This window comes from Rhea americana, unplaced genomic scaffold, assembly GCF_003343005.1.
Source record: "Rhea americana isolate MKP2758 unplaced genomic scaffold, rheAme1 scaffold_262, whole genome shotgun sequence".
In the NCBI taxonomy this organism is placed as follows: Eukaryota; Metazoa; Chordata; class Aves; order Rheiformes; family Rheidae; genus Rhea; species Rhea americana.
This window is the reverse complement of record NW_028186382.1, coordinates 40,335-63,646: the sequence shown is the minus strand read 5'-3', so window position 1 is coordinate 63,646 and position 23,312 is coordinate 40,335. Positions and strand designations below refer to the sequence as shown.

The 23,312-nt window shown below is 35.2% G+C and overlaps 1 protein-coding gene across 1 annotated transcript in view; it reads right to left on the bottom strand.

The window, feature by feature from the left end:
- The window catches only part of LOC146594301 (maltase-glucoamylase-like), a 53,376-nt gene that overhangs the window by 27,014 nt on the left and 3,050 nt on the right, over positions 1–23,312 (bottom strand). The window contains exons 3-17 of the mRNA XM_085307712.1: positions 21,008–21,128; positions 20,811–20,920; positions 18,379–18,530; positions 15,239–15,410; positions 12,677–12,776; positions 11,870–11,982; positions 10,908–11,033; positions 8,557–8,688; positions 8,241–8,360; positions 7,460–7,573; positions 4,127–4,211; positions 2,809–2,926; positions 2,151–2,322; positions 1,210–1,326; positions 529–683 (exon numbers count right to left, since the gene is read on the bottom strand). Of these exons, the coding sequence (XP_085163838.1) occupies positions 529–683; positions 1,210–1,326; positions 2,151–2,322; positions 2,809–2,926; positions 4,127–4,211; positions 7,460–7,573; positions 8,241–8,360; positions 8,557–8,688; positions 10,908–11,033; positions 11,870–11,982; positions 12,677–12,776; positions 15,239–15,410; positions 18,379–18,530; positions 20,811–20,920; positions 21,008–21,128 (1,907 nt within the window). The remainder of the gene's footprint in view (positions 1–528; positions 684–1,209; positions 1,327–2,150; positions 2,323–2,808; positions 2,927–4,126; positions 4,212–7,459; positions 7,574–8,240; positions 8,361–8,556; positions 8,689–10,907; positions 11,034–11,869; positions 11,983–12,676; positions 12,777–15,238; positions 15,411–18,378; positions 18,531–20,810; positions 20,921–21,007; positions 21,129–23,312) is intronic.

Below are 23,312 nucleotides of genomic sequence, written 5' to 3'. Positions count from 1 at the left end.
ATTATATTGTCATGAGTAATCTTAATATTTCAAGTCACTGATTGTCTAGAATCACTTCTGAAAAGTCATCACAACATCACAATATTATTTTCATCTGAGGCAATATGAAATTTAGAATTTACAGGATTATTAATTTAGTTAATATTGATTATACATATGCCTAAGTGTGTCTCTGTGTGGATGTTCTTGTTAGAATTGACAAAGCTTTATTCAAGAGTTGGCAGGTAAGGAAAAAAAATTCYGAAATGTGGCGAGAATTATTTCATTTATTCTATGACATTTTGTAGCAATTCTTAGAGTAGTTGAAAATAATATATATGTGTATGCAGAAATCATAGATGGTTTTTAATTACTCTTCTGATTACTTCAAAGTGAAATTTCATGAATTTAGAAGTTGTCTATACATATTGCAATGTGCACTGTCTTTCACAGATTGTAAGTGTGTTTAGGAAGACCCTAACAGCATTTAACCTGCCTCAATTCTTCCTTCCTAGTAAAAGTAGCATGAACTCTGGTTGGTAAACTTACTCATGCAGAACTGGCCGAGCAACTGTGTCTCCTTGAGTATGAGCTTTGTAAAAGAGTGTATACAGGTAAGGCAGCAAAGTATAGCGTATGTTCAAGTAATGCTTTGATGATTTCACCAAGACCGAATCAGCTCCAAACACAGCAGGATCTTGAGACTGAAAATAAGTAATATTTTGCTATTGTTTTATGCAGAGGGAGTTTATAAACACTGTATGTCAGATACGCAGAAGTTGGAGGCTGCTTCACAAACCCTTCAATTAAGTGGTGCACCTCTGCAATGTGTCTGCCTTGTAGAGTGTGACTGGAGGTTCTGGTCCTCCAGTAAACCAGTCCAAGAGATGGTTGCTTTTCACTGCAGGCATTCCTTGCCTACATGCATTCTGGATGTAAGTAGAGGGTGCTCCCAAGAGTCAGGATGATTACTCACATGGCAGCAAGTGTCCTTCATTGTAGATATGACTAACAAGGATAAAACTTCATGTCAAATGAATGTAAATCCCAGTGCATATTATTAGCCCTTATGAAGCTAATCCTTCTGGAAATAGAATTTCATAACGAGAGTTTAAGGTTGTACCAATTTTAAATTAGTCAGCTATCTAATTATTAGTGATAAAATGTTAATGGAAATGTGGTATTGTGTGGAAATGTAGTAGAGTAACATAAAGAGAATGTACAACTTACTATGCACAGTTCAGTATTGTGATTCCTGGAAAATGGATAAAAAGCTCCTACTTGCATCCATCGTGTGCAAAGTTCTTCTGTGGTGTCATCAAAAAAMCCACAAATATCTGCTCCAATCTTAAAATACACACAGAATACATAATAAGTTTGGTACATTGCACCTCTAATCTCTACAAAAAATCTTCAAGCAGTGATTTTCAGAGATTTATTAATTCATCCTTAATTACTAGCCATGGTGGTAGAGCCATTTGACATATTTCTATGTAAAACCTGTCTTTTTTTCAAATCTCTTATCCACACCTAAATTTGCCCACTGTATTTTGCTCTAATTCAACTCCAGAATTATGTTAGCAATTCAAGTACTTCTACTATTTGAAGTAGAAATAGCTGGGTAACTACTTATTTGTCTGTAAATTCAAATAGAGGTCTGTAAACACATTTACAGCCCACCATCTACATGAACAGAATTGTTCTAATTCAAGTACAGGTAGTACAGAAAATTAAGTTAACTTCTCACTAACACTGCTCATAGATCTCTTTCTGCCAAATATTTACCTTCTTGTTTGGTGCTAATATGCATACATTAGCAAAGCAGTCCAAAAGTCACAGAATATCAAATCATAAAAAGTAATATGGACATTTCATTAATAAATAGGTGTTCCTATCGCATTTGAAGATAAATGAAAAATAGCAGAGGTAGAAGGTGGATTGAAACAATTTATTTGACAGCTATGCACCTACATAATCAAGATAAGAAAATGGTCTAAAGCTAAAATCAATAGTTCCTGGGAAGAAAACATTTAAATCAGACTCCTAAATGGATTCATTTACAGCTTAAAAAACATTTATACAGATTTGATTAGATAATCAGGTATTACATATATACAGAGCAATTCTTATGTGTTTGTTTTGAAAGGAAATCATAGATTACTGTTTCATACGTAAGGAATTCCAAAGAGGTTAAATTCCAGCATTCCTGGTATTGCCCATTTTATGTGATCCCATGTTGCTGCATTATCTCCCAGCCAGTGTCCTGCATACTTTCCTGATCCCGCAAAAGTAGACCTTGAGAAAAGCAAGCTTCGTTTTCCAGGAAACAAAGAGTCAATGGCTCTGAAAAATGAGAAAAAAAAAWTGGAATCATGCAAAGAATAAAAAAGACATTCAGCTGATAGTTTTATATAAGGTAAGTTTATATTTGTTATTTTACGATAACAAATAAGTCGAGTACACAAATTCTCTCACACTTAACCAGGTGCCTTATAGCTAAGTTCCTTATATTAACCCTAAAGAATGTTTCTGTAAATTTTTGCCCACCAACCTTGGTTGTATTTGAACTCTGCACACAATAAGGTCATGGAAATCTAGCACGTCACTATAGGACTGGAGATTTAATCAATTATGGAAAGACAGATTTTCCAGAAGCCTGAAAATTCGTACTCTTCCCACAATCAACTTCCTTTGGAAGTGAAGAAGTGAAACTACTCACTATATTCACTATCTCTCCTTTTTCTTTCTCTTTTTTCTTTTTTTTTTTTTTTTTTTTTTTTTTTTTTTTTTTTTTTTTTTTTTTTNGAAGTATTAGGAAGCATTCCTTACTGTTTTGTTGATAAGATCATAGAATACCCAAACAGGCTGTGAACATCGTACTGTCTCCCCCACTTCTGCACTGCATCCATACAAACAGTCTTGGAATACAGGAGTCCATCAAGAATACCTTCGATAAAAGAATAAAGATAACAGTTCTCAAGTACACTTTGATTCTGAGTATTCCCATTCTTCTCCTTCATGCACATACGTGGTATTTAGGTCCTTTTTTCTGTTTAGTGTTTGTATTAAACCCAGTATTACAAAACAGTAAGAACTCATTTGTATCATGTAATGTTCTAAAGGTTGTTGTTTTAATTCATCTTTGCTTTAACTAAGAAGCTTTCTGCCTTCAAATTTTCCATATTTCATGGCAATAAATACATAAATTTATACACAAATAGCAAAAGAATTTACCTAATACTGCTAGAACTTGCATAAATGTAGCTTTACTAACTGAGTGGAATTTAGCAGACTGATGTATAACATGCTTCAATTTGTTCTGAACATGTAACGATTAACTCATACAATCTATCTATGTCTAAGTGCAATTAAATAGTAATCACAGACTCCCTTCAATGTCGATGCTTTCTGGCATTTCTTTCAGTAAATCTTTGCACAAATGACGCTTACTGGGTTCTTTATCACGAGCATGGAAGCAAAGTGATGGTATAATACTCATTATTTAAAGTATCTTTTAGTCTACCGAAAGGTACTCCTTTCCTGTTCTTTCATCTGAAATACAGAAATGGAAACACTATATATTTAAATCTGGTACAGAGGGAAAAGTTTAAATTTCATTTGCACCCTACATCTACATCTGAGGTCAGAGTGAACGACATTTTCACTTGCAAACTTTGTCACTAAAATGATTCACTAAGTAATGAATTAAGCTCAACATAATTCAGCTTCCTGCCCTCTAGATTTCTCATGCAGACACTGGTCCAGCCATGAAGGACTGCATAACAGCACTCTAAATGTCTAAATCACTTGATCTGACAATGTACTGTCAAGGATCACTCAAAATTATTATTTAATAAAGAATTTGAATTTTACTTGAAGTTAAAAGAAAATTAGTACCATTATTAGGCTAAATTAAGACAACAACAAAATTCAGTAATGATTTGGAAAGGGGAAAAAGTCATTTTTTCTCATGAATTGTATAAACTGCATCTTTGACTTAGGCTTAGGTAACTTACATTTTCTGTCAATAATAATATTTAAAAAACAGCCATAAAACTGATACCTCTTCATACCCTTGTAGTTGATAGCACAGTAATTCAGAAACATTTTGATTTCTTTGCTTCCCAGTTGAAGAAGATGGACTTACAGGGAGTAAAAGGAGGGTAGTTTAAGTCATTCTGCTCACAACCATCCCTTGAGCCTTGAACAAAGTTGGCTACTTCATTCATATCCTGAAAAAAACAAGCATGGAATATGCTAATGTTTCCTCAAGTATGTTTTCCTAAAAAAAATTATGCTTTATTCCTCATCCTATAAGGAAGAATTAACTAGAACTAGTATGTAATTAGGTATGATGGTATAATTGAGATACTGAACTGATTGAGCCTTGCTTTAATATGGGTCTAAATGCTGGACAGACTTTGTGTGAGTGAGCAGTGTGAGTCGGGACACCTCAGATTACTGTTGACTATCTATGGTTCTGAAGTTTATGGACACTCCCTTAGACGCCACACATGCATAGGTAAGGATAATTATATCCTTATCTTTAATATTATAGATCTCCATTACCATTTCTGTTTAAAGAAGTGATGATATCCCTAAGCTAAGTAGAGTCCTAGACTGTAGAAGATGCAGATCATCCCACAGTCAGGAGCTATCAAAAGGCATTCAGCTCGCTAGATATGCTGAGGATGGTTTGCAACCTATATCCTCTTACTAAGCATCACTTTTTTTCCTCTCAGACACGTGACTAGTCATCATTAGAAACCAGCACACTAAGGAAGCAGAGTTCAGAAAGCAGTCAGCCATTCCCACAGGACTGTAGGGAACGACTGGGTGAAATGTACCATAAACTATATATATATGCAATAGAATGCATGGGACAGATTTCCAGCCCATCCTTACAGGTGTGGCTTAATAGAGACTGCTCCTTTTTTTCCCTCACTGGAGTCAGCATCTACACCGTGATAATTACACCTAACACCAGAAAAGAAATAGCAAGAGGTGCCGCTCTAGTACTTGCCCCTGCTTATGAACAGCTCCACACTACTCTCAAGGGAATGTATTGACTAAAGAGCATGTGGTTTGAGAGAAATGCAGAATAAGCAAAAGTATAATGTGATTTCCTGCTAAAATATACAAGATGACTAGATACTCTTTAAAACACTTTTCAGAACTAATGCAAAGCTTGTATGTTTTCCTTGACAGATCTGCAAGTGTATTTCTACGTACATCCCTAAATGCACTCTAAGAAAAGCACACATGGAAGAATACGATAACCTTGGGAGGGAGCTATGTTAGTCTCGTGGTCAATTTATTCACATTTTTAGATCTCAGATTTATATCATTTATACCTGATATCCTGACCTGATTGAACTATAGAGTTTACCCCCCCCCAAAAAAAGCAAGAAAAGTATATTTTTATCACAGAATAGCTAAAGAATAGTATTTTGCAGTACAGACTAAAAATCTGTTTAAGATTTTTATGGCTTTTAAAAAGTGCATGTCAAAACATTCAGATCTAGCTTTTCTCTTCTAAGATTTATTTATTTTTAAGTAAAATGGAGAAGATAAAAAGAGGGACAGAATAAAGGAAGTAAGGAAGGATAAGGGTTAGGTTTAGCTCAGTTGGTTAGAGCGTGGTGATAACAATGCCAAGCTACGGGTTCGATCCCCGTTTGAGGGTTGGGCTAGATGATCTCTAGAGGTCCCTTCCAACCTTACCAATTCTATGATTCTACAGTTTAGGGCTATTAAGTATCTATAAATATTTCTGAAGTAAAAATGAGGTTTAGCTGCTCTGTATCTTTACAAAAGAAATTAACCCCCTGTTCAGGTACTTACTTGGGGATTAATTTAAAAACAGATATCCCTCAGGTATCTATCTCTGAAAAGCTTTACTACAACATATTCCTGTAAAAGATTGATCTGGACCATATTCTTGACCATTAAGTTCTACAAATTAGGCCACAAACCATTGTGCTAGATTGTATGCTAATCATTTAATAGAAGGAAATATTTAGGGAGCCTGACTTTTCCAAATCCTAACTCGGAATACTAACTGCAAATGTACTAATTTGAAACACCATGAGGAACTTGGAGAATAGAGGTGGAGATTATATTTGTTTTAATCTGTTATTACCTGTTCAAGGATACATTTACTTAGTATGTGTATAGGTTTCCAAACATTGTCATTCTAAGTGTAGGAGCATGCTATCATTTGCCTTTATCAACGGTTCATCAGCTGAAGCATTTTAGATGTCATTTAGATCTAGAAAGAGTACACTCTTATTTAAGTGACCTGGTTAATGATTAAATCCAAATTTTAAACAAAATAGCAAATTTAAATTGCAACTCCAAATATAAAATCATGGCTGTAGTGTTCATTCGTAACTGCAATACTTCTAGAACTGTCTGAAATATACTTAGTGTCAATTTGTTATCAGAAAGGAAGAAGGAGCATGAAGCTTAATGTTTCTGTAAGAACTTACTCTCTTATAAGAATCACTCTGGCCAAAGAGAACAAGTGTGGATAAATAGTGGCTCTTTTAAATAGTGGCTTGACTGTTCTTACTATTATTTTACTATACCACAGATTTGTTGGCAGTAGAACATTTAGCCAACTGGAATGCTGTAATCTGTTTTGCAGCTGGTGTGTCTGAGGGCACAATAACAGTAATAATTGTAAGCTGTTGAACTACTTGTCCAGAAACCAGGATACTGACGTACAAATCAATCAAAGAAAAAATAACATCCTTTTGAATGTCAAAAAGACTATTCTGGAGGAAATGCAGATGGTGAAACTTCAGCTAAGTTGGAGAACTCATTTGCTGAAACCTATGTATGTATGTATAGCTTTGTTGAGTCACTGTTCAGTTGTACAGATTTTGAATACAATCCATACTCAGTCTTATTGACCTCCCTAGACTTGAGCAAACTCTTCCCTGGTTCTGCATTATAAAGAAAATTTCTTAATTCTGGACTAACAAAAATGAGTTTACTCTGTTAAAAGTCAGGGTTCTACAAATGATGTTAAAGTTTTTTCTCTAGAGGAGAAATAACTTTTACTAATATGTACTACTTATTAAAAATAAAACTCTGTGTAAGAACTATAGCTTTGAAATGGGGCCTCAATCTAATTAGTGGTCCACAATTTTACCTGATATCCTTTACATATTTATCTCATAGTTACCTGTTAGACAAATTAGATTTCTTCACATGCACGTGTAGAGTACAGTCAACTGCATTGAGCAAATGTCACTTCTAACAAAAGGCAAGATCTCTTTGATACCGGAAAGGCAAGAGTCCCACACAGTGTGTTCGATGTTGCAGAAAAGACAGACAAATGCCACATTGATCTCAGGTTTTTAATAATAAACRTCTCTTCAAATTCAATGCAGATTTAAGCAAAACATTTAGCCATAAACCTTATTTGTCATTAGCTTATTTCTGCAAAACTTGAAAGTTCTGAATTACTTACAATCCAGATCCCATCATATGGCACTTTATTATAAAATATTCTGCATTCTTCTACCCACCAGCTGGTGCAGTCTGGATTGGTGAAATCTGGGAATACAGTTCTTCCTGGCCACACCTACAATATTCAAAAGGAAATAATTAATTATATTGTTAATTACATTAGAGATTCAGATTTATTTGAATTATTCTTTTGGATAAACATTTGAATATTAAAACTTCCTATTACTGTTTTTTCAGTATGGATAAATGTTAAGTTTGGATAACTGTTAAGTATGTTAAGTAYGGATAAGTGTTAACATATAAGATATATAAATATATAAAAATGGTTAGGAGTGATAATAGCTTAGCAAGAATGCACAAAGAGTATGGCCTTGTCTTCTGAATTTTCAACTTAGAAATCAATATTAAGTCAAAATTATTTTTCAGTATTAAACATTAATTTTTAATTAATTAGCAACTTAATTTGTAAAGTATTATAAGGCAATTTTCAAAAGCATAAAATGGGAATTGGCTCTCTAATCACTATTGAAAATACCAGAAGTTGGCTGCCGAAATGTCTCCTGAGCCTTAAAAATATTTTCCTTTTTAATTAATGTAAAAAAAAAAATGCCAAAATACAAGAAATACTGAAACATGTCATATCAAACTGATCATGTCAAAACTGAACTGTCATATCAAACTGAACTGTCATATCAAAACTGAACATATCTTATCCTGGCTCAAATTAAATGAGAACATATAGTGCCAACAGATTGAGTACAACTTCATAAAAATCCAACTACCTCTCCAATGAGTTGTGTTACTCCGTCTGATTCATTAATCCAAACTTTCTTGCTTTCTCCCCTTTCATAAGCTTCATAGGGAGTACCATCAATCAGAGTTTCTGTGCTAATAGCAGCATCCTACAAGAGAGAAGGAAGTAAGACGGGAGAAGGGGAGAAAGGGAGTAGAGGAGAAGGGGAGAAGAACTCCACCAATTGTTATTGAACATGAGATAGGCAATACATGCAATAATTACACAGAGGTATGTTAATCATAATAACAAATAATTATCATGATATTATTTAGAATGGAAAAAAGAAATYGTTAAATGCTTACCAGTATGATAACATATTTTTGTCCATAGTTATGCATGTAAGTTCCAAAACTAGGGAGATCTTTAAAGTTCACTTTGTCATAAGTAAAATCTTTTCTTGCTTCCATATAGTCAATATCTGTGTACTGAACATCCTAAAAAAGAATGTCATTATATAGGAACATTGGAAGCAACACTTAAGTGTTTTACATATTACTCCAACATAGTTTTCTTCTGCTAGTTTTCATTCACTCTGATGTGAATTGCAGATAGATAGACAGTATGGTGTTAGGATCATTATGAACAGTATGAAAGTATCCATTATTTCAGACAGGAGATCATGCAGTCTGTGAACTATATTTGGGAGAGCTCAGGAAGTATGTGGAGAAATCAGCAAATACAAATTTCGAGGATGGAAAACAAGAACAGTCATCTTGGCAGCACAAGACAGAAGAACTCTAAGAGATGATGAAAAATGCTTAGCTACATATGCTGCAGAGCTGCTTTGAAACATCAGGTATGAGGATTAATTTATTGAGGGTCTGCTCTCGTCAGCAGGGAAAGATCAGACAACTTTGTGGGTGCCCTGACTGTGGCATACCTTGTCTATGTGTTAGAATTAGATTAAAATTTTCAGAAGTGCATCTGATGCTACATCCTAACCAGAGTCAGCACGATGTAAGTATCTGAGCATTTTAGAACTGCTATTCACAAGTCTTATTTTGTCACCACATTAGGAAAAAAAAAACAACCAACCAAACAAAAATTCAGTTCCCTACGCTCTCCCAACTTTCTAGTGCTTCTGAGAGCGTAAAATGAATTTGCCTGCAGAGGCATGGTTTGATCTCAGTGATTCACAGGACCAGATTAGTGCAAGCCTAAAGAAAGGTGAATAATGTGGATTGCAGTTCCTCAGCACCAACTATTTTGCTCTATGGAACTGCTTTTATTGGTCTGCACTATTTACTAATGTAGGCAAACCCATAGTTGTCAATATTGTTTCAGACGAATGTTGCAAAATTTAAATGGAGGTGAGCAGAGGAGCACAAGTAGTCTTAAAGAAACAAAATAATCATCCATTATTTAGATATCAAAAATGCAATGGGCCAGTTTTTGTAAAGTCTTATGTTTCTACTAATTCATAGAAAGTTCACAGTCATATCTAATGAAAGTTAAATTTGACTAAACTAAATATTCCCTACATTAAATAATTTCTTCCAGGTCTAATGCAGGTCAGCATTTGTTCTTATTTTATTTTTCAGTCTCTGGAGAATGAATCCTGGCTGTTATCTAACATTTGCCATCTCATTAAATTGTAATGCACATCTTTTGTGCCTAAACTTTACCTACTGAACCATTAACAGAATTCAAATAAATGCTTATATTTATATTCTTTCTAACAACCTCTAGATATGCTGGTATTTATTTATAGTTGCATAATTTCCAGAGCTGTACTCTTAAAGCCAAACCTTTCTTCTAAAGGTCCAGCTTAAAATTAGGGAAGTCTATGGAATGATACATGGTTAAATTTTAGGCATTGACTTAATTTCAAAATTCAAGGGGTTTTCTCCCTAGGCTCTTTATATAATTGTTAGAGAGATGCTCTTTTGACTGGCAGTCAAAAGGTTGGGTTCATGTTCTGAATTTCCCTTTGGAAAGCTTCTTACTTGGCAACCCAGCTGTGAATACTGCTTCTCTCTGGAAGACCTGCTTATGACTCTAAATAGCTACTATTCCCATAAAGAGAAAAATGCTGTAGGTTCCCAGATCTCCCTAGCAGAAGATATCACTGCAGAACAATGATTTCTTCAGATACCATTTCCTTCTCCCCAGTTCTTTTCAGCCTCTTTCAAGCTGCAAATTGCTGTGATTTTAAGACAATAGATTAATCTAATCTGACACCTAATTTTAAAATCTAATTGGAATTTACCTTTTCCTACCAGTCAAGAAGTAAACCATGGTTCTATACTCACCTTTTCCACACAACATAGGTTTAAAACAATTTAGGAGATCAGGTAGAATAGAAAACAAATGTATATAGCTGGAAACTTTAACCAAAAAATTAATTCCACAGAATTATTACAAAAAGTGAGCAAATGACAATTAAAATCATTCATCCTTTTATATAGCTGTGTAGTCAATAAAAACTACTGTAGTTAAAGAGAAAAACCCTGAATCTCCCACACTATGACAATTGGCTTAACATTCAAAAACATAAGGAAATTAACACCAGAAGTCTACACAGACTTCTTGATCAGCAGTTTATACTAACTTGAACCAATTTGAAATAAACTAGCTGCAGGTAAATAAAATCAGAATCTTATGATAATTTCTCCTCAGTTGTTCTGTCTTCACTATCAAAACTTTTACTTACAAAAGGTAGTCCAATTGCTCTGTTTCTCTCAACAACAGCTTTCACCTCATCCAGAGATCCGTAATTATAGCGACTAAGCTGAAATCCAAGACTCCAGTAGGAAGGTAATGCTGGCAATCCTACTAGCTGAAAGTTACAAAAAAAAATAGAAATTTAACTAACATAACAGAAGGTTTAAATTGCCAGGTTAATTACCATTGCTACTGGCATGTCTATTGCCGAGAGAAATTTAACTAAATGTAATATCGTTTAAAAACTTACACGTACTCCCTTTAAGAGGGCATTGAAACAGCATCAGACCTCAAAAATACAAATGGAAAACAGCTGCAGTAGATAGTTTTCTACCATAAAATTGTTACAAATTAGCAAGTGCATTTTCTACCTTATAATGTTATTATATAAATAATTAAAAAAATCTTGTAGAACATGTGAACAAGTATGTCATTCCACATAGCCCATCACTAGCTCAAATAGCAGATGACTATGCTGAAAATCACTCAGAGCATGCATACTGATGAAATTAGGAACTGGAACTGCTCTCTGCAATAATATTTCAGGTGAAAGTAGTGCCTCCCATAAACAAGCCAGCTAACCAAATCTACACTCCAGCTAATTTCAGGTAGTAATTCCTGATGGCAGCAGTCAGGTTAGGGACAAATCTTGAGTTATTTTTGGGTTAATAAAATAATGAAGACACAGGGTAGTATAAAAAGAAGAAAAAAAGAAAGAGATCCAAAGCACAACCCCCCCCCATAAAATCTGCTAAATGCATAACTTCTCTAGATAAATCCAAGAATCATAGGATTTTAGAGGTTGGAAAGCACCTCTGCCTCTCCAGGCCAATTTCCCTACTGAAGGTCAGCTTGGTAGGTTGCCTAGGATAGTGTGCAGTCAGGTTTCGAATATCTCGAAGGATGGAAAATGCACAACCTCACTGGACAACCTGTTGTTCAGAAGTGTACCTTCAGATACTCCTGGACTACTTGCTCTGGAGTGTCTCCCAAGAAGACATAAAAATCAAGAATTCCACCAATTGTTCTGTAAGTTACTGCTGGAGCAGGCTGCAGGGCAAACTCTGTCAGTAAAGAATGCACAAATCATTTTTGAATATTAATTAAATCTAAAATAACTGTCACACTGATATGAAAGGTAAGAGAACTTGTGTAGGAGAAAATGTAAAACAAAAATACTCCAGGGAATTATTTGAACTTGCAATTAAGGTAGAAGGTAAAATTCTTTTTTAAAATCCATAGTATACATTCTTTCACATGCTACAAAGAGAAATTAAATCCACAGCACAGCTACTTCTCATTACATTCTCAATTTTCAGTACAACTTTCCAGTCTCAAGACACTTAATATTTATGTTAAGCATACAAATATGTACACTTATCTAAGAGAAATTAAGGTAATATATTTTCAAGTGCTGCTCATTATAAGAGATTTTTTTGTCCTGTATTGAACCTTCCCTGAACCTGATCAAAATCGCACATACTTTGGGTAGGCTCTATTCAGGTGTATGACCCTAGTGTTTCCAATACAATCTTAATAGTAACTATGTTTACATTGCTAATGCTAAACACTAGTAAATACTTGCAACAGTGAATGTCATCACATATTTAGGACATCTTTGTTTAAAATTTTATCTGTGACTTTATTTTTAAAAAGACATTTACATCAGCTCAATCTGATCACATGGCAGTTGTCCTGCAGACCATTTAAAAAGCTAGTTAACTGCAACACTTAGAGCTACAGAGAAAACTTTCTTACCCATAGCATTGCTATTCATTAAAAAAACACCAAGAGAGGCTCCAGTGTTGTCTTCCAAGCACAAGAAAAAAGTTTGGACACCATATAAGTTATCCATGTTCTTAAAAGAAAAAAAGAAAAGCAAGCTATTTGAAACCTAGTAACTGTGTGTACTCCATGGTATCTCCAAATATATCGCATGCAAAGTTAAACTTCTCAAAATATAACAAGTAATTGAAATCAACACTTTCCTCAATTTTGTTTTTTATTTCCCTATATCTCTTCTTTATGTGAATGTCTTTAAGTTACTTAAAATACATTGATATCACAACCTTGGGGAAGTCTGCATATATTACAATGTTATTTCTGAGTAATAAATAAGTGAACAATATATGTTACAAATCTTTAAGAGTGGTATAGTATTTTACATCTAACATATAAATAAGAGGACCTTGTTTCTCTTGTATGTTATTACTATTGTTTTTTCTCTCGTTATTAGTAATAAAAATTCTTATAAATGATAAGATCTGGAATCAGAGTTATATTTTCTCTGAAAAAAACAAAACTCAGAACAAATTACTGAGGAGCAGAACCTTAACAATTCCAAATTAATATAATTTCACAGTTCAGTGTTAGTTTAACTAAATTAGTCTACATTCAGTGAAAACATTCTTATAAGAACTATCATAAAATTGCCATTACCAGTTATTACAAAGATAAAGATTATGAGATGAACATTTAGTGGAGAGAGAAAATAAAAGAGATAATTTCTATAATGGGTTTTGTTTATAGTGAGATAAATGTGAGCTACTTTAGCTTTTGGTCCTAAAAACAAAATGGGGTTTCATGAAATCTTACCAGGGCAAATCATACTATATATTGCCATTTCTAGTAATTAGAGCTTGAGGATGTAAAGTTAGGTCCTCCTATCATTTTCTCTATGGATATCATATTTCCAAAGAAAATTAAAAAAACACATATTGGAAACAGGAAAAAGTAAGATTAGGGAGACATGAAAAAATAGAATGGTGGTGGAGATTCCAATGACACATACAGCTGTTAGCATATAATTAAAGTTGTCTTAACTTCTACTTCTTCTTCCCAAGGAGTAAGAGGATTCAGAACATCTGCCAGTGCCTTTGGGAATCACATCAGCAAAGTCAGAAAATAAGCATGTCTCTCGGCTGCTGAGGGATGATGCAGAGGAGCAGCAGTGTTAGATTGGTCCTGCAGCTGAAGTCTAAACAGCACTGCATTTTTCTCTTGGTGAATGCACTCAATATTCTTTATTGGGACCTTTCTTTCTGCAGCCTCTATTGGATAGCCATTGAAGGGTGGTGGACAAACATTTATGATTAAAAAGATACAAATTTCAGCACTGTCTCACTTAGGTATCTGCCTGCATCTTTAGATCCCTTATTACATTTACCAAACTAGCCTATAATGATGGCCAATATTGACACACTTTCCTCTCCAGTGAACTCATTCAGAGAGCCATCATCCAACTATACATCAATCCAATGTTGCAAGCCTTTCAGGGAAAAATCCCATAGAAGATGTTTCAAATCTGTGAAGAAAACTTATTTCAAAATATTAATTATGAACACTGAGCTCTCCCCTAAATCCTGTTAGCATAACTTCTGTTTTAGCAAAACATGTGGTTGCTCACTTGTAAATAAAAATATAGACTGCTACATTAAACTGAGATAATAGTGAAAAACAGATTTTTTTTTCAACATTAGTTCATTCAGATGCTTACAAACACAGACAGGTATTTCCTTTGTTTGGAAGTTTCTAGGCAAGCAAAAAGATACTAATAAAGATAGTAATAACTAATAAAGATAGTAGTAACATCATCTATAGTCCTCAATGTACAAAAAAGAGTTTGTGTATGGGAATACAAATTAAAAAAAAAAGCAAAAAATAAAATACAATTATCAGTGTAACTCGCCTTTGGTGCAAATGACTGTAAACTACATGTCTTCAGTATTGCCTATTAATAAGCTATTGCAGTTAGGAGAATATGATTGAACAATATTTCTGTGTGCCAGTGTCAAGAAAATTTGGGTAAAGGTAAATATATTTCAACTTTTATAATTATCGGAAAATATGTGCCATAGAAATCACTTTGGAAAAAAGACATAAAGATTATAAACAAAATGTCTACTGACAGATCTATTTTATCTTATAAAGAAATTGCTGTTAAATGTAACTTTATTATTATTTTCTAACATATGATGCGTTAAAGGAAAGATGCATGTACTATATTTACTGAATTTTGCAAACAGCAATGTATTTGGACACATCGTTATTTATTCTGTTTATCAGTAGCAACTGAAGACTGTCATATTAATATGATTACCTGACTGGCAATACTTCACATAAACATAAATATGAAAATATTTATAAAAAGATATTCTGCAGGGAACTTTAGTCGGTAACACCTAACATTCAGTAATCACATGCAGTGCCTGGTAAGGCTTCAGGGAAAATCTCAGTGGATTTTATTAAAGTAGCCACTCTGTGTGTTTGCATTCCAGAAATCATCTCCAAAGAATAAAGCATAATAAAATAAGTCCTTACTCCAGACGGGGCAGTATCTCTGCTGAACATGGGCCACGTTTTCCAGTAAACATCATGCTGGTATTGCTTATGCACGTGTTCTCCCACACCATAAATGTTGCTGCTAGGTAGTTTGATTGACAGTTGTAAATACTGGTCAGCATACTGCAGTGGTCCTATGTTAGTATCAAAGCTGATTAAACAATAAAAAAGTTACTTTAGCACTGACTGGAAACCACCTGCACAAAGTTACCTCCCAAGGGTTATATACAGTAGTACATTAGCAGGGCTTATTCAACACAAAAATGCCAAAGCCATTATTGTAGAAAGCTTTTGAGTCTTGTATCGCTAGTAGCTTTGCTTTGAGAATATCTTTCCCCATGAAAAGTGCTACACTCAGCAGGTTTGAGCAAAACAGAGCAGGAGTGCAGCTCACCTTGAGTTCCTATTTACCCTCCTGTGCAGGTAAGAACTGAATAAACCCATTTTTAAAAATTACTTTAGTGCAAAAGAATTGCAGAAATGAGGAATGGCTCTAACTGTAGCCACGGAAGATCAATGACCAAGACATCATTTACCACAGGACAACGTTGCTCTTCTCAGTCCTGAATATTTCAGTAACTCTCCCTGCTGTTTGCTCTGAGGGAATCATTACTGCAGGATTAATCTCCGCAAAACCAGAAATCATTTCTACTCCTTAGTAGAAACAATTAGTTCAGGATGGTTACAATTAGTGCAGGACAATTAGTGCAGGACAGAAACAGTGCTGGACAACAGATTTAGATTTCGACCCAGCTGACAGCTGAGGAGAAGGAGATGGAGAGAGACAGTTCTAGAGCAGAGTAAATCTCACACTCACTTCCTGTATGAGTGGTCAATTTATATTCTAATACCCTTTTCCACCAAAGCTTCCTGTCCTGTATCTTTTGCACTGAATACTGAATCAGCTCTTTGGGTGGCCACACACATAGTAATTGGGCAGATGGAAAATTTCAGTGAATGGCAAAATCCACAAAAATAGTCCACTTTTTACAAAATTTTTTCATCTCAGCTGCAGCTTGTGTTGGCAGGGGAGAATGAACAAGCCTAGTCCTTGCTTCTGAGTCCTGTTGGGCCAGTCAGTGCAGCAGAACCACCAGGAAGAGGAAACCATGGCTATATACTAGCTGGTTTCTCCGTCCTTGAGCAAACCAAGGGTAGATTAAAGTGATAATATAATACTCAGTATTTAAATAGTTCAAGTCCTATTTGATGGCTACCGTATCTCCCATAGTAAATTTTGTATAAAGCAGCTGTGAAGGTTCTTAGGATCATGACGTTACTGATGTTAAAAATAGATACTTCCGTATCTGCATAAACAGAACAATCCTATGATGATAATTTTGTACCTTTCACCACCCTTTCCGTTATTGACAAACTACTAGTTTTCTGAACAAGGATTTGGAGAGCTTTAAATATTTAAGGAAAACATGATTTAATTTGTCTTTTCTACAAAAAGGATTTGAGAAACAGCAGGAAAATTTGAGCAGTATTGAAGCTGAGCTGCAGTGAGAGACTGATTCCCTAACCTACAAGATGCAGAGGAAGGGTGTAGAAAGAGGCAGTCTGCTGCAAGAGAAAGATCTGACTGATTAATTTGCTCTTCTCTTTGTTTAGCTCTGCAGAGCTATCCTAGCTGAGGGGGTGAACCAACCTCTAGACACTTGCACAGCAAGGATACAGGTTCTGGCCCTCTCTGGGTTCCCCTATGTGACCRAAAAGGCTTCACTGAATGTCTGATATGAGGAGACCATACCTTACTATAAAACTAGGTGGGTATCAAAAGAATGCTGAGATTTTGGTCATTCACCAGATGCCATTCTATCTTATTTTAATCTTAACTATGTAATTAAATATCTCCATAAAAAGCCAAGTGAATTAGAATGCTTTAATTCTTTGTACTTCCTAAGTAACATATTTTTCTGAGTAAGAAATCCTAGGAATTTTGGGTTTTTTACAGAAAAAAGTAGCGTTGAAATTAACATTTTTTTCTTATGAAATGACAGATGAGAGAGAAAAGAAAGTTCTGATCTATTGAAGGATTTATTTTCAATAATCTTAAACTTATCAGTGTTTCCTATTTTTTCTTTTACAATTTTAAACATTTCAGTTTCAGAAATGGACAGAGTCCAGAAATGGACAGTGTCAAGCATTAGTGAGATTTTTTTTTCTTTAAAGTCATAAAATGCAGCATTTTTTATCATATTGAATGAAAGTCTAACAAAATTTCCTTAGGAAAGAGAAACAATCAGAGCACTGTTTCAAAATGGTTCTGTTGAACTATTTTACTCACTCTCCCTTCCATCCACCTATTAAATCAGTTCATGGAATACTAAATACTAAGTCCATCTATTGTGCACTCTATAACTGCAAATCAATAATTATGGAAGCTTTTAAGATAGTAAACAACACTTATAAAGCACAAAAGTAATTAAACTTCTAGGGTTGATTCAACTTATCCTAGTAGTCCGACAGGCAATAGATTGATTTAAAAAGTATGTTACTCATGACACTTTCCCCTTTTAATGAATCTTAGAGTTAGGTTGTTTGTTTAGGTTTGAGTTATTTATTTAGTTTTTAGAAAATAAAAGGATTGAAATCATTCAATAAGTACTTCATTATYATTTTTATGTGACTGGCTTATCACTGGTTGGAGCAAATATTCTTGTATCATGCGTCTGAATAGCAACCTGATTTCAGTGAGTCAGAACTTCAGAAATATTATGAAAATAAGATTCTAAAGGTGCAAACAGAAGTGCTCACATATCGTTTTAAGAACTTGGAAGGACTTCTTCTCATAATAAAGACTCCCAGAATTGATGGGAAAAAAGTACCTGTGAAGATTTCCCTAGTATCTGGGGAAAAGAGGGAATAGAGCCAGTTTGACTAGATCTAGAACATTTAAGACAGAGCTCTTCATATCACAAAATTTATGTTGAAAGTCATCAGAAGAGTCCTTTCAGAAGGATTATCAGTCAAAAGAAGAGAAGTAGCTTACATGACCAAGAGGTCATCTAATATGTGCCAACTTGGACATGTCTTAGTTATGTTGCAATAAATACTTTCAAAGAAAACAAATGCCACCGTCATTATTCATAAAAAAAACCAAAGCAATTACTTACAGAACTCTTCCATTGCTTATTCTGGTCACTGTGATGCCAAACGGATTCTGATTAACTTCAACTTTATATTTTAAATTGGAGGCTGCAGAACCACTGAAAGGTCCTATGTGCTCATGGGGGACCTCAAATCTTTGTGTTTTAGGATCAGTGATCTGCAAACAACAAATGTATTAGATTTTTAACAACTTGTCATATATCATATATTTGTGGCTTAGCAAATACACTCATTATCAAAACAACATTATCACAAGAAATCACAGAATCACAGAACTGCACAGAAATCACAGAATCACAGAATGGGTAAGGTTGGAAGGGACCTCTGGAGAACATCTAGTCCAACCTCCCTGCTCAAGCAGGGTCACCTGGAGCATGTTAGACAGGGTTGCATCCGGGCTGGTTTTGAATATCTCCAGAGAAGGAGACTCCACAAGCTCTCTGGGCAACCTGTTCCAGTGCTCTGTCACTCCCACAGTGAAGAAATTCCCCCTCACGTTCAGGCTGAACTTTCTGTGCTTCAATTTCTGCCCATTGTCTCTTGTCCTGTCACATGGCACCGCTGAAAAGAGATCAGTCCCATCCGCTTGACACCCTCTCTCCAGGTACTTACACACATTGAGAAGATCCCCCCTCAGTCTTCTCTTCTCCAGGCTAAACAGGCCCAGCTCTTGCAGCCGTTCCTCATAGGGCAGGTGCTCCAGTCCTCTGATCATCCTCGTAGCCCTACGCTGGACTCTCTCCAGTAACTCCATGTCTCTCTTGTACTGGGGAGCCCAGAACTGGACACAGTACTTGAGATGAGGCCTCACTAGGGCTGAGTGGAGGGGCAGGATCACCTCCCTTGACCTGCTGGCAACATTCTTCCTAATGAACCCAAGGATACCCTTGGCCTTCCTGGTCACAAGGGCACATTGCTGTCTCATAGTCAACTTGTTGTCTGCTAGCACTCCCAGTTCGTTCTCTGGAGAGCTACTTTCCAGCAGGTCAGCCCTTTGCCTGTACTGGTACATGGAGTTATTTCTCCCTAAGTGCGGGACTCTGCACTTGCCCTTGTTGAACTTCATGAGGCATCTGCCAAAGTCAATAAATAGCAGAATGCAAACTGTGTAAACCTAGCCAAGCTCTTTGCTTATATATTTAGTATATTTCCCTTATTGCTGATCTGAGAATATTTTTCATATTCATATTTTTCTGTCATTTAGAATTCTGCACAATTGCATTCTCAGTTATTTCACAGGCTTTCTTCAATACTTCACTTCTAATCTTTCTCTGTGTCCAGACATTGACCATGCACAGCCAAATCCAGCCTGCCTTTCAGATTTCCTAAAAAGCAGTCCTGCTTGTGGCAGCCCTGCTTCTAGCATCAATCTCAGTTTTCTATTCCGTTGCATATTTCCATCCCTGTCCCAATTTTCTTCCTCTGCCTTCATCACTGCTTTCTTCCTACTTTCATTACCCAGCTACTTCCATATTCATATTTAACACTGCGTTTTCCTTGCTCCATATGCACTGCCCCAAGTACAAACCCAAAATAACAGGAGATTCTCTCATGGAAAAGTCCTACTCAGGCCCAGAATCTATGTATCTAGCATAATCACCATACACAAAACTGTTTTGGAAGTTCTAAAGTTTTCTGACAAAATAATTGAGATATGGCCAGAATATAAATAAAAGTAATAAATACATTTAATCCCAAAATATTTTCTCATGAAGAGGGGGAAAAAAGGCAAATAGTATGAGAACAAATCTTTTCATAGATACTGGCTTTTTTCATTCATAAATCCCACTGTATTAAACCTTGATCATATGGCTTGTGATAGTAGAGACATAAAAGAAAAGCTGAGGGACTGAATGTAGCTGTAGCTCCATCCCCTCGCTGTTCTAGAATCCCAGGTGATGTGTGTTGTGCAGTAAGTTGACTTGGAAGCAAGAGAGCAAGATTTCAATTGACTATGTCTGATTAGATTGAGAATGAATGGGCACTGTGCATTTAGACTTTCTAAAAAAGCTTAAAAGATGGCAGTCTGTGTCTTTGCACTTATTTTAGTTTGTGTGGTTAGATAAATGATCTGTTGGACATAGTATTCTCTTAAGTGTATGAGGATACACTTCACAGAATCACAGAATGGTTGAGGATGTAAGGAACCTCTGGAGATCATCTAGTCCAACTGTGCTGCTCAGGCAGAGTCAGCTATAGCACATTGCACAGGATCACATCCAGGTAGGTTTTGAATATCTCCAGAGAAGGTAACTGCACAGCCTCTCTGGGCAACCTGTTCCAGTGCTTTGTCACTGTCATGGGTGATATCCACCACCTTATAACCTCACTGCATTTAATTTCTCCATAGTAATAGCCCCCCCCCAAAAAAAAAAAAAAAAAAAAAAAAAATCTTGCCTGTACCATGAACCTTCAAATAGCATAGAAAAAAACTAACCTTGAATCGGAAGCGATTTTGTGTCTGATACTCTCCTGTGAGGAGAACAGTGTTGATATCATTTCCAAAGAGGGAAGGTGATGACAACCTTGTTAACGTAGCTTGGAAACCTTAGGAAAAAGTACACATTTCAGAGTTACTATCTTGAAATGGACAGCTCAATTTACGTAATTCTAGGAGCTTATCTTACGACTTACCTGCTTGAGTTGTTTGCACTGCTCCATCTACTCTATATCCATGGTTTGAAGAGAAAAAACACCAAGGAACATTGGTATCACTCTGGGGACTCCAGCAGCAGCCACGAAGGCTGCAGAGGCTCTGATTCAAAGGTATGAATGGCACAAGTAAACTGATGTTATACAGATCAGTTCTGTATACTAAAATAATTAAAATACACATAAGATACATTTTACCTCAAATTTCAGAAACCTATATAATATTTGCAATCAAGTCAATTCATTCTCTGAAAAAAATCTATCGGGTCAATTTGGTGGCACAGAATATAAAAAATATAGTGGTTTTTAGGATTCAAAATAGAAACTTTTTAGTTTTGAAAAAGAAAGGAGAATTTTGAACTTTCATTCTTTCTAATGCCACAAGATCCAAAGGAGAAATAAATTAAAAAAAAAAATTATTAAATCATTTAAGCTATGATGGATGCAATATAGTCTGATCAAAACTCATGTACTAAAAATTGATAAAATTATAGTTGTAATTTATTTTTTTAAATAATAATTTTATTTCTGAAAACAAAACAATGGCTTTTAGTACTGGCTTATAAACATCTACATATGTGCCACTGATCATCTGATGCATCGCTGGTGTGTCAGTAATCATTTTAATTTAATGTTCAAATATCAGAAATGTTAAGATTAGTTCTGTATAACCTCAAATTAAGATAAATAAACTTAAAAAAAAAAAAAAAAACAAGCAATTAAATATGTTGTTAAAACATATGCCTCAGTGGAGTGGCACTAACATGTACACTGCATTTTGGCAGTCCCATAAACCAAATTGCCTTTGCTTTGCTCTTGGAAATCAAATTACTCACCCATTGTTTACATTAATTTTAAATTTGATGGCAAGATTTGGATAATTACATCCCTTCAAGTATCCGCACATTTTCTGTCATTAAAGAAATGACACATTACTCAGTGTAATAACGATACAAAGAAATTCCCTAAGAACAAAGGGCTATATCATAAATGATCTAAGCTATCCAAGTCCAGCACAGGTACCAAGATCTCTCCCTCTGTCTGCTAGCTAACAGAAAACTATTGAAGCTTTTGCTTTCTTCATCTGTCTGTGGTAAAATATTGCTGGTGTTTGTCTCATGTTTATTTTAAAATATATTGCAGCTTTTTATAGCTGGAGGAGGCCCAAAGTTGRGTCTTATTGCTGAAAACCTTGGCCCTGAGAACACTGACTTCTGGGTTGTGCAACAGAGTCCAGTAGGAGCAGTGCATATGCTTTTGTTACACTCTGAAGAGAACAAAGATAAGCCAGCTCCTGACCAGAAATAATGCAAGTGCCGAAGGAAGCACAGAGATGGAACCTGCAGAGCTAAAAACCTGAGATCTGCCCTACGTTAGCATGCTATTCAGTAGCAACAGCACTGAGCACAGAAGTGTCTATAAAACCCCCCAAGATAAACCAAGTTCACCAGATAGATATACATCTCTTTCTCCTCCATCAAAGAGTGATATGATCAGAAAATATTTATCCTGTCATTTTGTTCAAGTTTCACACAAAAACTGTGTTTGGAGAAGAGATACTGGTGACTCAGTTTACCCTAACAATTCACAGATATGTGTATTTACTAGGGATCTGAAACACCTGTGTTCACTTTCCACCTTACCAATTCCTACCAGAAAAGGTACTTATTCCTTAGGTTACAAGCTACTTCAGAATAAATCAGAAGTAAGAAGCTCCTATTGCCTCTCTCTGAAATTCTTTTTCATATTAATGACTAATTATTGCAGAAATTAGAGCTTTATTCCCTTCTTTTCTTTCACACATAGAATACATTCACAACATAGTTACAGAGTTATTTTGCCATTTTCATTATTCTTTGCTAGACTAATGATTATTTAAATATCCCACATAAAATAAAATAGATAGAAAAACAGAGATTGTCCTAAAGCCTGATTGCGCAGGTATCCCCATTCTAGTTTCATAAGTACATTTTTATGTCTTCCAGCTGCCTTTAATGAATACTCTTTGGAATATTTTCAACAATTAATTTTCTCTGTGGCCACATTCTTCTACTTAGATCTAACAGAAGCTGTAGATTCGTATTTTCATGAAGCATCGTTTGCTGCATACAGAAATATATACAGAACAGAAGTGTAAGATCATTTATATCTAGCACAGAGAAAGGAGCAGAGTTCACTGAAAGAGTATTTGAGAAACTATTATAAAAAATACACTGTAGATAAAGGTGTAAGTTCACCGCACTCTCTAAGCTATAAAAACAGCATAACAGATATTAATACCAAAAAA